The sequence below is a fragment of the Corvus moneduloides genome, chromosome 20, assembly GCF_009650955.1.
Source record: "Corvus moneduloides isolate bCorMon1 chromosome 20, bCorMon1.pri, whole genome shotgun sequence".
Classification (NCBI taxonomy): Eukaryota; Metazoa; Chordata; class Aves; order Passeriformes; family Corvidae; genus Corvus; species Corvus moneduloides.
The window spans coordinates 12,223-30,222 of record NC_045495.1 but is presented as its reverse complement, the minus strand read 5'-3'; the positions used below and the strand labels follow the sequence as shown (position 1 = coordinate 30,222).

The 18,000-nt window shown below is 42.7% G+C and overlaps 2 protein-coding genes across 4 annotated transcripts; one reads left to right on the top strand and one right to left on the bottom strand.

Annotated features, from left to right (window-relative positions):
• The first annotated feature begins 779 nt into the window (after positions 1-779).
• FBXO39 (F-box protein 39) lies at positions 780-6,796 on the top strand. 2 transcript variants are annotated; one of them, XM_032129981.1, is made up of 4 exons: positions 780-920; positions 2,976-4,023; positions 4,809-4,985; positions 6,021-6,796. In XM_032129981.1, the coding sequence occupies exons 2-4, from the start codon at positions 3,010-3,012 to the stop codon at positions 6,147-6,149; spliced, it is 1,320 nt and encodes a 439-aa protein (XP_031985872.1). In that variant the 5' UTR covers positions 780-920; positions 2,976-3,009; the 3' UTR covers positions 6,150-6,796. The 2 variants fall into 2 exon arrangements, with proteins under 2 accessions (XP_031985872.1, XP_031985873.1); XM_032129982.1 differs by lacking the exon at positions 780-920 and having other exon boundaries at positions 2,204-4,023.
• Positions 6,797-6,869: 73 nt separating this feature from the next.
• TEKT1 (tektin 1) lies at positions 6,870-15,352 on the bottom strand. Of its 2 annotated transcripts, none has more exons than XM_032129984.1 (8): positions 14,559-15,352; positions 11,224-11,467; positions 10,685-10,850; positions 10,325-10,453; positions 9,764-9,907; positions 8,341-8,563; positions 7,523-7,719; positions 6,870-7,246 (listed from the first exon to the last, which is right to left on the bottom strand). In XM_032129984.1, the coding sequence occupies exons 2-8, from the start codon at positions 11,411-11,413 to the stop codon at positions 7,087-7,089; spliced, it is 1,209 nt and encodes a 402-aa protein (XP_031985875.1). In that variant the 5' UTR covers positions 11,414-11,467; positions 14,559-15,352; the 3' UTR covers positions 6,870-7,086. The 2 variants fall into 2 exon arrangements, with proteins under 2 accessions (XP_031985875.1, XP_031985874.1); XM_032129983.1 differs by lacking the exon at positions 14,559-15,352 and adding an exon at positions 13,998-14,149.
• Positions 15,353-18,000: the final 2,648 nt, after the last annotated feature.

The following is an 18,000-nucleotide window of genomic DNA, read 5'->3' as shown; positions in this document are numbered from 1 at the left end:
TAGAAGGTTTTGGTGGGAAGGGCTAAAACGCCAGTTACCTAAATCCCATATGACAGTTCAAACATATGTACACATATACTTTCAATTCTTGATTTTCACTTGCTAGCAAATATGATTCAGGTGAAACGTCCCGAGAGAGCCACTGCCGTCCTACGGTTACAATGATCAAACGGGTATCGCACAGGACAGCGCGCTGCTCTAGTTCTTTTGGAAGCCACAGCTGTCTGCGGTAGCCCCCGGCCGGGCCCCTGGACACGCCCGGGCCCGGGCCCAGGCCTCGTCCGATCCGATCCGAGCCGCTCTCGCCGCAGGGACCCCGCTCTGCTGGCACTGCCCGTGCTCCCCGCCGCCAGCCGCGGCAGACCCGCCGTGCCGCCACATCGGGGTAACGAGACACGGTGGCACCGGGCGGGCCCAGCTAGTGCCGTTATTGCACCCACCGGGATGATAGAAACAAGTGCGAAAAGTACCGCCAAGGCCGGAGGAGACGGGCTGGGGACAAGCGGGCCGCGACCGGGCCGCGCGGGTTAGTACTCAGTCAGTGCACCGGGCGGGCGCGGGAGCGGGAGCGGGAGCGGGACCGAGCTGCCGCCTTCCTCCGGGAGCTGCCGTGGGCGCCGCCACCACGTTCGAACGCCGCCCCGCCCCCTCCGAGCCCCCGGATTGGCGCCGCCGCCGCCGCCGCCCGCCACAATTGGCCGGGCCCCGCGCACGCGCGGCTGCCGTTACTCGGCCTGGCGCGCGCGTGGCCGCCGCGGGTGAGGGGGCGCGTCCCGGGCCCGCCGCGGCTCCGCTGCCCCCCCCCGCGGGCCTGCTGCCTCTGCGGACCTCGGCCCAGAGATCCGCGTCAGCTGAGCAGTAAAAGGACTCGGGCTGGGTTGCCCACTTGGGTATCCAAGCCGCAGCTCCTGTTACTTCTGGTAATTATCGGCCAAAGTCTTAGAAGGTTTTTGTTTGTTTGCTTTTACTCCACGGGCTTCTGCAGCTCTTGCTGGAGGCGACAGCTGGTGTAACTGTCCTTGTGGGACCGTAAACCATCCGGGATGCCCTCTGAAGCAGATCGGGCAGCAAAGAGGGCCAAGTGTAGCGGATGTATTTGTTCAGCCGTGGGGGATTTTGTTTTGATTTGGATTTTTTTCTTACTCGAGAGGCAAACAAGACATGCAAAGCATTCATTTCTCTTTATATGACTTCTACCTGAAAAAAAATTGCTCTAGAAAGAGCTATAGCAGCATCTAGTTTTTTCCAGAGATTTGTTTTCCCCCCACCAAGTTAAACTCAGAGCTGACAGCTAAAGACACCTCCTTAGCTAAGACTTAAAGTGATGAGGAAGCCAACCCAGTAACGCTGCAGGATACCTCTTGAATCTCACCACTGGCTTACAAACATACTTTTTACGAATTCCTAAGAGCTCTGGTTTTAAAAAAGTTCCACGTGATGGTGTTTGTACCCTTTTGTATTCACACACTAAAAATGATGAGTATAGTGTAATAAACACCCTTTATTAACAGATGTGTTTCTATGTATTGCAGCCCTATATGCTGTTCTGCTTTCCTCTGTCCATTGACTTTCAGGGCTTCCAGGTAGCTGAAGTGTTAGCCCGCTTCTCCTGTGTCCTCCCGGCCCTCAATCTCTATAGCAAAAGTTTCAGGTTCTTCTCACTAGCAAACTGGAGCTTCAGTCATATTTGAAGACTTGGCTTGGATTTTTGGACATTGATCTAGAGATCTCCTAAATGACTGATGGTTCTGCAAAACAAAGAGCTCTTCTTGGGGATACTAAATACGAGAGAGAGAGAGAGTCGGGTGGTAATCAGACCACGCGCTCAGTTTCTAAGGGTTGTCTTGATAGCTGGGGATTTGGATTGGCACTTTGAATGGCAAGAGTGGGCAGAGGAATCCCTAAGAACAGAAACGGTGCTAATTGAAAAGAGTGTGTGTACAGGCAGAGAGATTCTGTGTGACATAAGAACCATAGGCCAAAAGGCAAACAGCAGACTGAAGCTGGACTGGGCTGTCAGCCTGACCTTTCGTGCCCATTTATGAAATTAAAACAGAAATATCTGAGCCTTTGTAGTTGTAAACAGACTCATGGATCTGCATGTTTTCTTCTTCTTATGGTGCATTTCTTGTTTCCATCCATTTCAACTTTTTTTTATCCAGCAGAATATCACGTGCAAAGTAGAAAAGGTAGACTGTTTGGAGATTGGCATATTGTACTTTTGAGTTGGATCTTCCTGTAGTCCTGTCAGACAAGAAGCCTAGATTTCTGGGGTAGACCATTAGAAAGTATCACTTGATGTTTTTCCAGTTTCACCCCCAAAAGCCAAGGAATGATTTTTCAAGCAGACATGATTAAGACACGTGTATTACAGGGAAGGGAAGTAAATACATCCTGAATTTTAGCCTCTGCAAAGGTACTAGCAAAACACTAGCTTTCCATGGCCATGCTTATTATACTCAACAGGGATTTTACCTGAATCTAAGGCAGGGTACTAATTGTCATGGAATGGTACCCCAGAAGGCTAGGAAAAGTCATTAGTGCTAATTTTGCACTGATGGTCCAGTTCAAATGTATACAGCACAAAGAACTGAGTACTTTTAAACACTAGGCAACAGAGCACAAACCATGATCTATTAACTGCAGCTGATGCTAACCAAAGGCTTCTTACAGTGTGGCTGCTGTAGCAGCAGTTGATACCCCATCACTGTTTAGCTAAACTGAAGGTGAAGGTCAAAAAGTTAAAAGATGTGTCCTATGCTTGTACTGTGATTGTTCTTCACTCTTTGTTTTTTTCTTTTGGTTTAGGTAAGACTATAGTTTAGACTCAAGAGCTTTGACTCTGACAGCTAGAGTACAGAGGCAAGGAAAAGATTGTTTGTTTTGATTGTGAAGAAGCAAACTTTCATCCATTTGTTTAGAAGCCTATTACGTTGGGATTGGCAAGAAATCGACCCACAGCTTTCTGCATGTAGGTTTGACTCAAGACCCAGAAGAGAAGTCCTCTCAATGGAAGATGACAGTGAACCCGAGCAAAGCTCCTGGGCCTATCTACCTGATGTCTGTCTGAGGCATGTCTTCCATTGGTTAGATGACAGGGACAGATCTCGAGCTGCCTTGGTCTGTAAAAAATGGAGTTGCGCCATGTACTCTGGATCTCTCTGGAGATGCAGAACCATCACCTTCTATGGCCAGTCATCAAGGGCACGCACACTGGAGTTTCAAAGTGCACTGTGGTATACCAAAAAATTTGGCAAGTATTTGAAGCACCTTGAGATTAAGTTATCGAATCCTTACAATACTCCCTTTATCAAAAAATTTCAAGTGATTATGAGAGGTCTTCTTTCACACCTGGGTAAGTGTAATAGTCACCTAGTATCCCTGAGCATCAAGTACCTAGAATTAGACTGCTTGATCTGGAAAAATGTGGTTAGGGCTCAGTTTATCAAGAACTTAGCTGCCTTCCTGAAAAGAATGAGCAATCAGCTTGATTATCTTAACTTAAAAGGAGCAAGAATAACTTTGGAAGAAGGCTGTGAGCTTCTGAATTCTCTGAGCAGCTTGACAAATAGAAGCTTTATATCTGAAATCAATATTGAGGATTTCTTCAGTCTCCACCTTTCTGTCTACAGCAGTGCCTTGTTCCACCAAACTATGTCGAAGTTCCACAGCCTGACCATCCTGACTTTCAATTATAACTGCATCTCTGATGAACTGCTGGACATCCTGCGGGAGCACAGCTCTCATTCCCTGTGCACCTTGAATATTAAGTGTCATATCCATGACCCTCATGGGCAAGTGGTCTCAGGAATGGCATGGGCAAACCTGGCAAAGAGAGCCCCAAAACTGAACGTGAACTTCTTCTTTGAAAGAGTCATGAAGCATGATCACCTAGCTAGGATCCTGCTAGTGGAGATCCCAGTTAGGAGCATCAGCCTACGGAGCTGTTATTTTAGTGACCCAGACTGGACAATGAGACCTACCCTCACCAACCTTCTCCCAGCTTACTGGCATGGTCTGCAGGTAAGGGAAACAATAGGGACACCCTACTGCAATATCACAAAGCTAAGCAAAATAATCATGTAGGCCTTCTGCATAATAGCAGTTAGCAATAGAAGTTCCTGACTGCTTCAGTTTTACGTTCAGGGGGCAGTTTTCATAAGTGAGTCGTTTCAGTGTTTCAGCTATAGTGTGTTGATGAAATTATCCTTGTCCATTTATAACCCACCATGATGCTATCAGGCCGCTCTATTTTGGCAATGCATAAATATCGTACAGCACATCTAAATTAACTAGTGCCCGTGTCAAAGCCCTTTGGTGTCACAAGGGATGTGTCACCAAAGGTTTGCCACAGCTGACCCACATAAGTGAGCATCAGGTCTTTGCATGCCAGAGGGAAACACGTGGCCTTACACCTGATGGTTGCTGACAGTTTTCTGTAAGTCCTGTTGCATTGCAGAGTTTCCAGTAAACACCAGAGATCTGTAAAGCTTTCTAGAAACCATCATTGGCTCTACTCTTGTCTCTGGGATAATTTTCAGGATGTCAGATAAGATCATGGCATGACTGTGGGTGCAGCATTTTCTAATGAATGCCCAAGGGATCAACCCATCTTAACAGGAAAGTGATTTACTGTAGCACATACATTGTTGTCATAATGCAAAACAAATTCTCAGCTAATGTCAAGGTACAAAATTGATCTGTTGACACTTGCTTTTGTTGGTTAACTTAGAAAACTATTTGTTGAATTCTAGTTACTGCACTCAACATCTGTTCAGTAGTACTAACTGTGTTCATTCTTTTTCAAGAAATTAACACTTGAATTGAACAATGACCATGAGTTGCTGGACAATGAGCTGCTACAGCTTATCTTATCATGCAAGAGGTTGTTTTTTCTGAAAGTCTGGGCATTTCTAAGTGCCAGCTTTATGGAGAGGCTGCTACAAAACCGTGCAGAAAGGAAATGCGTTTTGACTACCATAAAGGTAAGACTGTGCTTCAAAACTCCCATTTCCATTCTTGCTCCTATACCCAAAGGTCTCCGTGCCCAGGCAAAGGTCACTTACAGAAATGTTAATATAACTATCTTCCCTATGTTATGCCTTAGTACTAAAGAGCTTGGGAACCACTCATAGAAATGGGGCTTTCCAATCTACTTAGCCATATATAGATACTATAGAAGTTTAATATGATGTCCAAAAAAATCCAGAAGCCCTTCCTAGACTGGCATTCCCTCTGTCACCTCTAGTTCAAGCCCTCTCCCACTTCTAGGGTTTCTCAGTCACCTCTCAGGCTCAGTGCTTATGTCTATGCTTAAACCAAGGAAGGTGGACTGAATCCCACTAAATAGCAAAAAGATGTAAGCACATCACACCCTTTAGGGATCCTGTGTTGAACTGGGGCCAGGCCACAACTGTAGCTGGTGTAAACCATGCTGACATGCTACTTTGGGTGCTACAGTCTGAGTTCAGTAGGTCCTCACAGATCTGCGCAGATCCCAGGGATGCAGCACTTCTGGGGGGTAAAAAGAACCTTGCTCTTCCTGTCTGAGTCAGCACAGGCAGACAGCCGGGACAACCACAAAACCACAGCTAAAAGACAAAGAGTAAATTTGTTTCCCTTCCTTTGCTCACCGAGGGATCCCCAAAGCAGCCCCCAGGTGGACACACACAAGTGGAGATGTAAGCACAGTTAAACTCGGTCCATGCCAGAGGGTCACTGGCTGGTCTTATCAAGGGCTGTTCCCATCTGCAAGATCACCTGAATTATTTACAATCCTCCTCGCTAGTCTTCCACTATTTAACCCATTCCTCGCAACACCTCCCAAAAATTCTTTGGCAGGAGATGATGTTTTCAGTCAGTTGGGGGTGGGAAGAGAGTAAAGCTCAAGATTCTCTTCAAATTCAAGGAATTTTGCTTCTCTAGATTCCTTCTTAGTCACAGATGCTTCTTGTTGCCACGAGCTTTAATGGGCCAAGCTCCCTGTATCTGAGAGACATTACTGCTGTTTGTGCATACAGGTCAGGATTTATACAGCCCAAGATGACAGCACTGAGGAGGAGCAGCTGTTGGCTGATATTTACAGGAAGTTCAAGTACCTGATTGACTCAGAACTTAATTATTTTGTCATTACCTACCCAATGGTGTAAACTACAGGGAGAGAAGAACACCCAGTGACATCTGCATTATCGGATCCTTCGGAGGACTTTGGTAAGGTATTTGAATCTTGACAGCAATGCCTCTGAAAGGGAGTTATCATTCCAGCAAGAGAGAGGCAAGGGACGATTTTAAACTCCTTGCATTAAAATGTTGGACTTGGGAACTGGACTCCTTTGTCTCCAGCACCATTTATTCTTGCCCTTGCTTTGTTTTTCCTTGCCAGAACCAAAGGAAGCAGTGATCCCTTTTGCACCCTTACAGGCATGTCTGTTAAAAATAAGACCCTCCTCTTTTTTCAGCACTTCTCGTTGTAGAGCTTCAAACATTTTACCCTTGAAGCCTATCTCATTGTGTCCATTTTACGAATAGGGAAACTGAGACCTGGGGTGAGGAAGTGATTCTCCCAAAGTCAGCCTTGACTTGATCTTGATTCAGATGCAGACAGATGTACTATCTAGTGTATCAGCTAGTTAAGCTAGTTAAGTCCTATTAAGTTTGTCATGCTGCCTAGTTCTTAGCAGCAGATGCTAAGATAAAAACAAAACATAGCATGGCTAGTCCTGAGAGACATCCCTCCCACTTGCCCAGCTCTCCAACAAGTGATTTATGAGGATATTCCTGCTCTAGCTTCCACAGAGTCCTCTTTTGACACATTTCAGTGGCAAAAGATATCATTGGTTACACATGAGAGAAACATGGAAGAAGAGGCATTTCTCATTATTCTGGAATTTTATTGCCAAGTGGAAGATTTCATCAAATGTTTTAGAGCATAGATAGCTGTGAAACAGATAGCTGTAAGTACTAGGTCTGTTTTAATTACCTTGCACAACTAGACAGCATTGAGCCAAGCCAATAAATTTGGAAGTTTGTAAATAAAATTTCAGCAGGAGCTGGTTCTTTGGAGCACAATCCCCCAGTATGATGACTTCAGTAATTGTTTATGTAAAGAGACTCTCTCATTTGCATGCACAGCACTTCATCAATGTACAGTGTATTCTCCTTGACCTTGATCTCTTCCTCCAAGGAAAGCTGTCGGCAGCTCAGGCGTTTCAGCTCTGCCTCAGCCTGTGCCAATGCATCCTTTAATCTAATAGGGAAAATAGAGGCAGCCATTAGTTGAAAACACATGAATAGGTTTTTTTTTTCTTATATGGGTTAGGAATTCTGAGCAAGAAAAAAGAAAGATGGAAAGGGATTCATGGAGACAATATCCATGCAACTTCCCTTAAAGTGTCCTGCCCTTAAGAGAAAAGCAACTCCCAACTTTTCAGGGAGAATAGCTGGGACCCGTTGTTACTCTGACACATTAAATTAACCCAGTAATCTATACCACAGATTTTCCTCTTGCATCATTTCCACTCACCTTTGAATATTTTTGGTAATTTCTTGAACTTCATTCATCAGGCTGCAGTGCACTGTGTCATAGCACAGTTCCACATTGGGGCGATGGTTTCTTGCTTCCAAGCGGGTTTGAGCCACTTTTACAGGTCCTTCTTTATCAGCAATTGCTTTCTTTAAGGCTGCAATGTTCTTCTCCTGTGAGGCAGTCTCATCCATTACCTTAACAAATCCAACAACGAAATTCTGCACACCGCCTCTTACAATGTGTGAGATCATCATCATCATCATCATCATCATCATCATCATCATCTTTAATAGTTGTAACAATCACAGTAACACTCATTATGTTGTTAGTTCATCAAACGATATTTTGCAAAACTTAGCCAGGGGTATGATTCTGTCATTGGAAAGCAGATGACACTGTTCTGGGTGAACCCAGAAATTTATGCTCAGCAATTAATTTTTAATATTAATACTCAGTTTTCATGCGTCAAATTTTGAGCACATTGACCCTGCTTTTATCAATTATCAGGCTCTTATATCACAATCCTGAAAAAGCTATAGGAGCCCCTTGCAACTAAAAATCACAAGGAAAATCCTCACTTTACTGATGACTACAACAACATTTAGATTGAATAAGTGACTCCAGAAATGCATCTCTGTGGTGGTGCACACAGAACCAAGAAAAAAAAAAAAATCTAAGATGACTTTTACGGAGGAGGGAGAAGGGAACAAAAAGGAACACGTGGCAGATAAATGCTACCCACTGGACTGGGAAAACCAGTAGATAACTCAAGCCCAGTGCTTCCACTTTTTCACTGACTGTCCCCTATGACTTACCATTGCAAGAAATGTCTCTAGCTTGTGCTTGGCATCCTTGACTTCCTTCACCCTATTTCTAAAAGCAACATTCACCATCTCACATTGCTTGCGCATGTCATTTGCCGTCTGTGAGAGAATGCTATCGATAAGCGCCTTCAGTGCCAAAGAATTGTTTCTTTGCTTGTCAGCCTTTTCAACATTTATGTTTGAGAAATCTATCCAGTCCTCAGGGCTAACAAAACTGAAAGAGATTCAAAATAAAAGGTCACCAACAGACAGCAGCAGGTCCTCTATGGCTTCATAAATCTGTAATTATGCCACAAAATCAAGAACAAAGCAGTACTTTTAACTGCATGTCCCAGTAAGCGCCACTTGTCCTGGGAATTCTACAGATGATACAAAATAAAGGCTCTGTCACAATAATTTTGTAATGAAGTAGATGAGAGTCAGATGAAAACAAATTCGCTAGAGTCATAGAGCAACTTTGCTATAACTTTCTTTTCCCCTGGCGACGGATTAAGTTATTGTGGGGGGAAACACACATAATAGCCAGTATTTCTTAGAACATCTTTCATTAATAAAGCTGTTACTATTCACAGCAGATAGCTATTTACACAACACAGTCACTTATTCTCTCACACAGTTCACCTGTGCGACACTTAGAGTACCTGCCTGGAGCAATAGTTGAGAAGCCCAGCCCCAACTGTATCTCCAGAATTAGAGGGTCATCCTTGCTGTGGCTTGCAGGTGGGTGTTTGGAAAGTTCCTCAGAGGGTTCATTCCTTATTTAATTGGGTGGCTATATAAAGTTGTACTTGTCATTTGCACACAGCAGGCAACACCATTCTGGGTGTGGTCTGAGTTACACAACCCGTTGTTGATGCACGCCAACGTGATGGCAGCAAGAGCTGTCAGTCTCTTGGTGTTACAAGTTTGCCAGTTGTTCCATAGCAAGAGTGACTTCCTGAGGCTCTCACACACATTGCTTTCTCAGCATGGTTCCTCTTTTCAGCCCATTTTTCTGTGGTAGCTATTTTTCCATTTAAACCTTTCACACTAACTAACCCATGCAAAAGGGGCACATTTGACAGGTTAATGACTGAGTCAGAAACTGATTCCACACCTCAGGTGTCCCAGTCCAGCATTCTCCCCACTGGGACACTCTGGGAGAGGAAAGAAGTTAAGGGCAGTAAATCTATTCTGTGTTTAAACAATATGTGAAATTCTTCCTTAGCTAATGGCGAACTTCAAAAACTTCTACTAAACTGGAGTTCACTGGGAGCATAATTATTGTGATACAAAAAAGTGATGGACAGAAGTATAAGAAACAGTTGACGAAAAGATAAAGCCTGTTTTACACAAAACTAATCTTGCTGTTACTGGGACAGCCCACATTATCTGTATAATTATCATATGTTTGTTGAACTAAAGAACCACTTACTTTCCTTCCAGTTTCATTGCATTGTCAGCATATATGATATGAGGAGTGTCGTTTGTCAAGCTAGCACAGTAATCATCAATCGTCAAAGCTGTGAATTTGTCCTTCAGATCCATTTCCAGGTTGTATTTTGCTGAACGGTTTCGTCTAGGAGAAGAAACAACCAAACTCTTAAGACAAAGTGTAGACACTCACAGGTGTCCTTAATATGCATGCATACATGCATTAGGTAATTCAAATGCTGTTATGGAAATATTAGCGTATGAACTCTTAGTTGTCAAGTCACAAAATCTACAGCATGAAGCTGCCTTTCTATAAATTGATGGTACAATTCACATTGAAATTAAAGGCACAGGACTGAATCACGAGAAGACCAAGGATCAAGTGCAAGTACTTTGTATTCTACATGCAGAGCATCTCACCATTACTGATTGGCCTCCTGCAACTGTTTAGCATTGAAGATAATTTAGGACCTGTGCTCAGCCTGACCCTACAACTTCTCAGTATTGCGGCTGTCTTAACTTTCATCTAATTAGTGTTCTATTGTGCCCTTTGCCTCTGCACCTGATTTGCTCATTGGTTTGTTCCAATGTACGTCCAAGTAAAGCAATAATCCCCTGGAGGACTTCAGCTTCCTTCAGTAGTTCCTGTTCCACTTCATCATGCACCAAGTCAATCCCAACTCTCCTCTGCCTAAATAAAAAAAGGAAAAACCATCAACCACATTGTTCAAATGCTTGCATCTAACAGATGATGATGTTCAGCTTTCCCCAGTGTATGAACACCTAAATCAGACTGTGACTCCACTGCAAAGAGAGTCAGGCCTTTAGTTTGCAGTCTTTTTTTTTTTTTTATTTGTTAAAGGTTCATTACCTAGATTTTTTTTTTTCTCTCCTTGAATGCTTTTCTTCTGAATCATCTCACCTGTACATGAGACACTTTTGGGCAACGACAAGTGGCTCTTTGCAGCTCTCCAAAGCTCTCTCCAGCCTATTCTTGAAAGTCAACAATACCTCTGTCTCATGAACAATTTGTTCTAGCTTGTTATCTAGTTCTTGCTTCCAGAATTTTATTTCTTCCCGTCTCTGTTCTGTAGAATCAAAATAACAAACGCGTATTAATACAGGCCCATTTTATGAGCAAGAGGACTGTAGCTCAGATCTTAGATATGGCTAAAAATAGACTTATTCTACAGTGGAGTGCCTATAGTGCTGTGGGCTGTGTGGAAACAGTTTTGCAACCCCGTGTCAGGAGGTTTGGTTAAAATAGCTTTTTGTGTGTTTTGTAATAAAAATAAAGAGTCTGCCTCAAAATATTGTATAAAATATTTTTGATTTTTCCATGACATCAACAAGCATGGCATTGACACATACTCCTGTTCATTACCAACTAGTTTGTTAAGTCTGTCTTAAACATATAGCTCAAATAATGCGTCTTGACCCTTGTAGAAGACATGGGATTACCTATTTTCTTATTGACATCGCTTTGGGTTTTTTGAGTTGTCTTTTCGATTTCATCCACCAGCCTCCAACTCTCAGCTGTCACACATTCTGACCTGGATTTCTGGGACTCTGTACTGGCACGCTGCATCCTGTTTGCAGTGTACCATTCTGAGGGATGAAATTTAGATGTATCTTGCAACAGTCTGGCCATTGTTATTTGGAAGGTTTCTGGATATAATGCAGGTTAGTTCTTGTAATGTGGAACCTGAAAACAGAAATAGCATTACATTTAGCTGCAGAAGCAGGAAGGGGAGAAGACGGGTCCATGCGGATGAGAAATATTTTGTTCTTTTTACCTGCAAAATGACACTGATATGAAAATAATAGATGTCTTGCTCAAAGTTCCCCAAGTCTTTGCTGATGTGTAGGGAAGAATGTGCTGATGTGTTTGGAGTGGGAGAGTGAAGAAACAGAAGAATTTGTGAGTGGAGTTTAGGAGGAGAGAAGTGGAACTGACAGGAAAAGATGGACTATGCAATAGGAAGAAGGGAAAGGAGACCTGTGGAGGAGGCTGGAATAACTAAACAAGCAACCACAGAAAACAAGAGAAAAAGTGAACAAATATAAAAGATAAATAGCCTCCCAGATGTTGGAGAAGTAAACACCTTTCAAGAATATGGCTGGAGAGATGGATAAAATCTAGACTGTAAAAAGAAATGGAATAATAGAATTGTTAAGGTTGGAAAAGGCCACTAAGATCATTGAGTCCAGCTGTTAATGCAGCGTGGCTGTGTTCACCACTAAACCATATCCTCAAGTGCCAAATCCGCATGCCTTTTGAACATATCCAGGGATGGCAATTCCACCACTTCCTAGGGCAGCCTGTTCCAATGCCTGATTAGGCAATTTTTTTCTAATGATGATTAGGAAAAAAAAAACCAAAAAAAAACCACAACCAAAAAAACCCCAACACAACCCAACTGACCAAAAACCCCACGACCACACAACACAACAAAAGAAAACAAAAAACCAAAAAAAGCCAAACCCCAAACCAAAAAAGGACCTGAAAAGCTGAAGGCGGAACTTCAGCAGGCAAATGAGGAAATGGGAAAGTCCGGAAAGGACTAAAATGGAACAAAGAACAAAGCATACCGGGACACTTGTTTAATGGAGGGAGAAACCAATGCCCTGAATTTTTGCAAAGCAGTTTGATTATCTATTTTCCTATTCTTGCAGTATGCTCATCCAGTATTCCCGAGACAGCTCCTGAGCCCAAATGCCCACAACTGCTCCTCAGCAACACACAGCTCTGCCCACATTCCATTCAGCACAGCTACCCTTAACTCAACTTCCTTCTCCCTCCCACACCTCTCGACTGATACTTCTCCTCGACTGAGCTTGTTCTCTGTACATTATTTTTTGATAGTTTCTAGAGCTTCTGACAGTAATTCTGAATTGATTTGTTGTAGAAATGCATAAGGATTGTGAAAGCAAACAAGAAGTGTGTTAAGTACCTAGCTATCTAAAATGTCAGTCATAAAATACCCTTAGTAGTATACTCCATCTCTGTGTCAACAATATTCTTTCCTGGGAGAGAAGATATTGGAAGCCAGACAGAAGAGATGAAGGAGATAAAAAGCATGACATCAGATGGTGCTATAGTTTAGACCAGAGCAGAGTTTCTCAGAGTGAAACCCAACAACGTTCAAAAAGATCACAAAATGATAAAGAAGCAACGTTGGTCAGAAAGAAGCAGAGCTGGTCCTGGACAGAAAAGCGGGAAGCAACTGCAATTGTTAGCTGCGAAAACAATGCAGTGACAGCTAGAAAGCTGCTAATTATCTTCCTTCTCTTTCAAACAGTGGTCATTAAAACTGGTAACTACAGTGCCTTTCATGCCAGCTGACATGTAAACAGAAATACGCAAGTATTCTGGAAGGGCAAAAAAGGACTTTCAGCTGAAGAAACACTGTCTTACAGAAAAATGCAGGTATTTCAGAGCTAGCCAAAGAAAAATACAGGCTTCAGAAGACAGGTTTAACGCTAGAACTGAAGCCATTAGCCTGAGAGAAGGAGGCCTTAGAGATTCAAGAAGCAACAGAGACTGGGGTGCAAGGTAAGCAAGGAAAATGAGCAATATATGCTAACGCATGTAGGAAAGCTGCAGTCACAGACACTCAGCATGCTCCTGATGCACATGGAAGAGCAAAACTGTGACTAGGCTGAACAGTGATCAGAATCAATTACAAAGACTGCTACTGAGGCAGACCTGTAGATGAATTTATATGGCACTGCACACATGAAGTCTGCAACTATTTGCACAAAAGGGCAGTGCTTCTATGGACTGTCCCTTGATTTGTACATTCAGGCCCCCCTTGGTCTAGGTAGACTTTTTTTTCCCTGATGGATTTTTTACCAGGTTATCTACATTGCATAGTAAAATGCGTTAGTTAAAAACAGTATTTTTTTCCCCCCCACATGAACAGGTGGAGCAGGAACTGGAACCCTTTCCATAATAACTGAAAATTTTCCAATGGCTTCGGTGGATCTGAACGCACAGCTGGTTTGAACAGAGGTTTACTTTGGCTCGCATGAGTCACAGAGTATGGATCAGGCTGCATATTAGTTGTCTTCTGCAAAATTTTATCATCTCTATTCCCAGTAACATTCCAAGGCATTTAGAAATACTGGCAAATTTGAAAGGGATGACCAAATGATTCACAATGAATTGTTGAGATATCTGAATAGCAGTTGAGAACAATGAATGTCATGTTTCTGAAAACGTGCTCAGTCACCTTGAAAGCAGAGGAACCCCCCAGTGATGGCTCTCCACGACATTATTTTGAGACCGGTGGTGTAGGAGATTAGGGACAGGCGTTCAGAAGATATCGCGTTGTGCGGGACAGGTAAAACCCCTCCCCTCTACAGGTAATACGTGACCAGAAGGAAGTGACGCGGTAAACCCAGGTTATTTAACCCTATGTAACCCATGAATAAACGCCATTTGCCGTCCACCAAATTGGTGTCTGCGAGCTGGTGGCCCGAACGACCTGAGGTGGTCGTCGTGCCGTTCCTGAACCAGGTCGCTATGCCTCCGAGAGGCAACACGGTGGGACTTCATGCCGTTTTGTTCTGAAAACCCAGTATGTCATGCTGTCCTGTCCCAGAGTGTAGCGACACCGCCACAAAGTAATTAAAGCTACAAACCTCAAATCCGTTCCTCAGTGTCTGCTACCGTAAAACACAACTTCCTTTTAAAACCGTTAATACGAAATTTACAACTGATCCTGCAATATGAATTATACGACAGAAGAAAGCTTTAGTTTTAGCTCAGGTGGTTTTCTCTACCGACTTACAGAGGTAGAAAAGGGCTCCGCAGCCGCCGGAGCTGCGCGCAGCGGACGCTCCCCCCGCGCCGCGCCCCGCCCCGCCCGGGCCGCCGCTCGCAGCCGCTGTAACGAGCGGTCACGGGCGGGGCGCGTCCGAGGGGCGAGGGGCTGAGTCCTCGTGCTGCGGAGGCTCTGCCGGTGGGCAGGCAGCGGCACCGCCTTTCCACACCACGTGTAAGCGCCCAGTTACAGCTGGATGAAAAAGTAAGTCCTCTTCTGCACAGCAGTAGGGGTAAACTAACACCAGCTCGCTTACCACATTCCACTGTAAAGCCTTTAAAAAGGATTTTACAAAGGATGTCTAACCTAAATCATTCTATGATTCTATGATTTCAGCTTTATCAGATTGCTCAGAGCCAAGGCCAAACTGACCCGGAATTTTTCCAGGGATGAGGAGCTCTCTGGGCCACCGATGCCAGTATTTTGTCACCCTCATTGTAAAAAATTTCTTCCTTATATCTAGTCTAAATCAACTTTTTTAGGTTTAAACTGTTGACCCTTGTTCTATCGCTACAGGCCCTACTGAAAAGTTTGTCCCCATCTTTCTTACAAGCCTCCTTTAAGTACTGAAAGGCTGCAGGAAGCTCTCCCCTGAGCCTTGTGCAGGCTGAACAGCCCCAGCCCTCTCAGCCTTTCTTCACAGATTATTTTGAACACTAGTGGAACACCAGAGTTCAGACCTATTACGTTAGTCTGCTTTGCAATTTCAGCAGCATTGAAAGAAAGCAGTTAATGATGCTGCACTATTGGTTCAACCTAGAGAACTCTCCTACTTCAATACAGTTGCAGCAGCTTGGCTGACAGTTTGATTCTCTGAAGAATAAGACTATCTACGGTATTTTTCATGCACCCAATAAGGAACATGGCAACATACTTAATTTAGATCTAGACTCATTAATGCTGATTAGTTAGACTTCTCCACAGAAAACGTGAGACTTTTCCAGACTGAGGACTTGGCCACTTCATAAATAATGAACCCATTTTCTACATCCAGACAAAATTCACAAGGAGCTTTTAAATGCCATCTTACACAAAGGCAATCCCATCTTTTATTTTGGACACTTTAAAACTACCTATGTAAGCCAGGTCAGGTTTAAATTAATGATACAGGCTGAACCTTTGGGATAGTTTTATATGTAATTACATATATCCAAGAATTTGCATGGGTTTGAGCATATGTTTAGATTAAACACTTTATTGGAAATATCACACAAAGGGAGAAGTGATGAAAGACATTCATCCAGTTATTATACTATAAAAGAGAAGGACTTTCCTGCTCTGGGAAGCTATATGCAAACATAATCTTAAAAAGTAGATGATGTCTCTGCTGACATTATCTTGAAAATACTGCACAGAACAAACTGCTTTAGCCCTTAAAAGTAGGATCAAGTTGCCAACAAACAACCATAGATACGTTTTTAGATACAATACAGAAACATTAGAAAAGTTAAGAAACAGTCCATTTGTGTAAAATATATACTATGCCAACTTTATATATTGTTCTTTTATCACTCATGCTAAACACGCTGTCATATATACACACATGCTCTGCATTTTTTTAAAAATAAAAATACTAAAAAATTAATTGGGGGCATACATTATATAATTTAAATTTAATCATACAATCAAATAGTTGATGTTATTAATATAGAGCAGACCTCTTAATGCACAAAGCTGTAAGTTTTTCTAAAAGTATGTCATAGCACTATCTCCCTCATCTTCTTACACACAAACCACCAATAGATCAGCTCAGCTTATAGTCCCACTTCCCTGCAAACAGGTTGCTGGTAAGTCCCAGGTATCTTTACCATCACCTCTCTGAAGCGGGAAGACTTTAGAAAACCTGTGCAAATACCTTGTGGGTAGCTGCAAAAACAGGCTAAATTACAGAAAGGATGTAGATTCACCCTGGTGAATTGGCAATAACTTTACAATCTAAAACTTCCTTTATAGAATTATATGCTATTAGGCCTAAATTGGCCAAGCACTTACCTGTGTCTTACCAAGCACTCACATAACACAGTAAAATCATCCGTGACCCGGGACTGTGAACGAACGCAATGTATGAAGCCAGTATTGCCCCTCTTGTGGTAGTTACGATGGAACTTGGCTCTGCTAATCAATAAAAAGTATTCTACTGTAAGAATGTAAATAGGTATATTGTGTGTGCCAGTTGTGGACAGATTTCTCATCATGCTTAATCCAAACTCCTCCAAAATATAAGTACAATGTGTTTATCCTTACAGTGCATTTGGTGGAGCTACAGGTGCATGCTTACTCCTTAGAATTATGGTCGTCCAAGACAAAGCAAAAACTGAAGACAACGGCACTTATATGCTAACAAAGCGGTTGCTTCGTTCGTGGTTTCTTAAGTAAACTTGACTAGAAAGGGAGACTGAACAAAAATCATATTCCAAATGCAACTGAACTTCTGTACTTTTTAAACTATAATTCAGAGCACACAGAGTCATGACTGGAATAAAAATCTTTTAAGTAAAAGCTCTGTGTTGTTTTCACTGATTTTACTTTGTTATCTGTCGCATCATTCTAAAAAGATGCAATAAATCTGAAGAATGCTTGATATATTTTATTATAACGGTCGTCAATACAGAACCAAATTAATCTTTCTAAATATCTACAAAAAGCACTGGGCAGGTTAAAAAACATTCTCTAGCATGAGCAGAGGACTTGTGGCTTTCAATTTTACTTTCTATGAGCCTTAGAAGGCTTTTTTTAAGTACATTTTTTTAGTGGTTTTAATGTTCATTGTGAAAACAACACTGTTGATTTATCGAAAAGAAAGCCAGAAAGAGTGACACATGAGCATTTTGTCTAGTAAATCTGGAATAATCTAACTGTACTGTGGTTTTAAACGCTAATTAACTGAAAACTGAAACTAGTGCAACTCATTTCAAAACTCCCACACCTTTCATGTATTTTTTGTGTATTGTTCATCTACCTCAGTCAGCATATGAACTGAACCAGTTGTAAAGAGTTCACTCCTTCTCACACTGAAGAGCTGCTCTCCCCCTGAGTCCTGGTAAAAGCACATTACAGGCTTGTTTCTATTACAACTATTCAAAGGATTTTATACCAGGTGCCAGGTACTCCCACCTTTCCTGCAATCATAAACCATGCAAGCACACAATCTCAGACACAGAACAGCCCCAGCTGCTGCTATCTTATCAAGAAATTAATCCAGCACTGCCAGTAGAGGCTTTAAGCAAGCCTCGCAGCAAATCACATTAGATTCGACCATTACAGACAAATGCCATTATGTAACATAGTAATCTGTCCCCACACTCATCAGACAAGAGGTTATGTTCTCTTTATGCTTTAAGAGAACAAACCAATGCCTGTTTGATCTCTGTGTGTGTATGCCGGAGTGGAGGGGTAGGGTTGGAGGAGA

Excerpts from the sequence above, each read along its gene's own strand:
- FBXO39 (XM_032129981.1), top strand. The coding sequence starts at position 3,010 with ATGGAAGATGACAGTGAACCCGAGCAAAGCTCCTGGGCCTATCTACCT. Across the intron at positions 4,024-4,808 it reads CTTACTGGCATGGTCTGCAG|AAATTAACACTTGAATTGAA; the intron begins GTAAGGGAAACA and ends TTCTTTTTCAAG. Across the intron at positions 4,986-6,020 it reads GCGTTTTGACTACCATAAAG|GTCAGGATTTATACAGCCCA; the intron begins GTAAGACTGTGC and ends TTGTGCATACAG.
- TEKT1 (XM_032129984.1), bottom strand. The coding sequence starts at position 11,413 with ATGGCCAGACTGTTGCAAGATACATCTAAATTTCATCCCTCAGAATGG. Across the intron at positions 10,454-10,684 it reads CAAAAGTGTCTCATGTACAG|GCAGAGGAGAGTTGGGATTG; the intron begins GTGAGATGATTC and ends TTTTTTATTTAG. Across the intron at positions 8,564-9,763 it reads GCAATGAAACTGGAAGGAAA|TTTTGTTAGCCCTGAGGACT; the intron begins GTAAGTGGTTCT and ends AATCTCTTTCAG.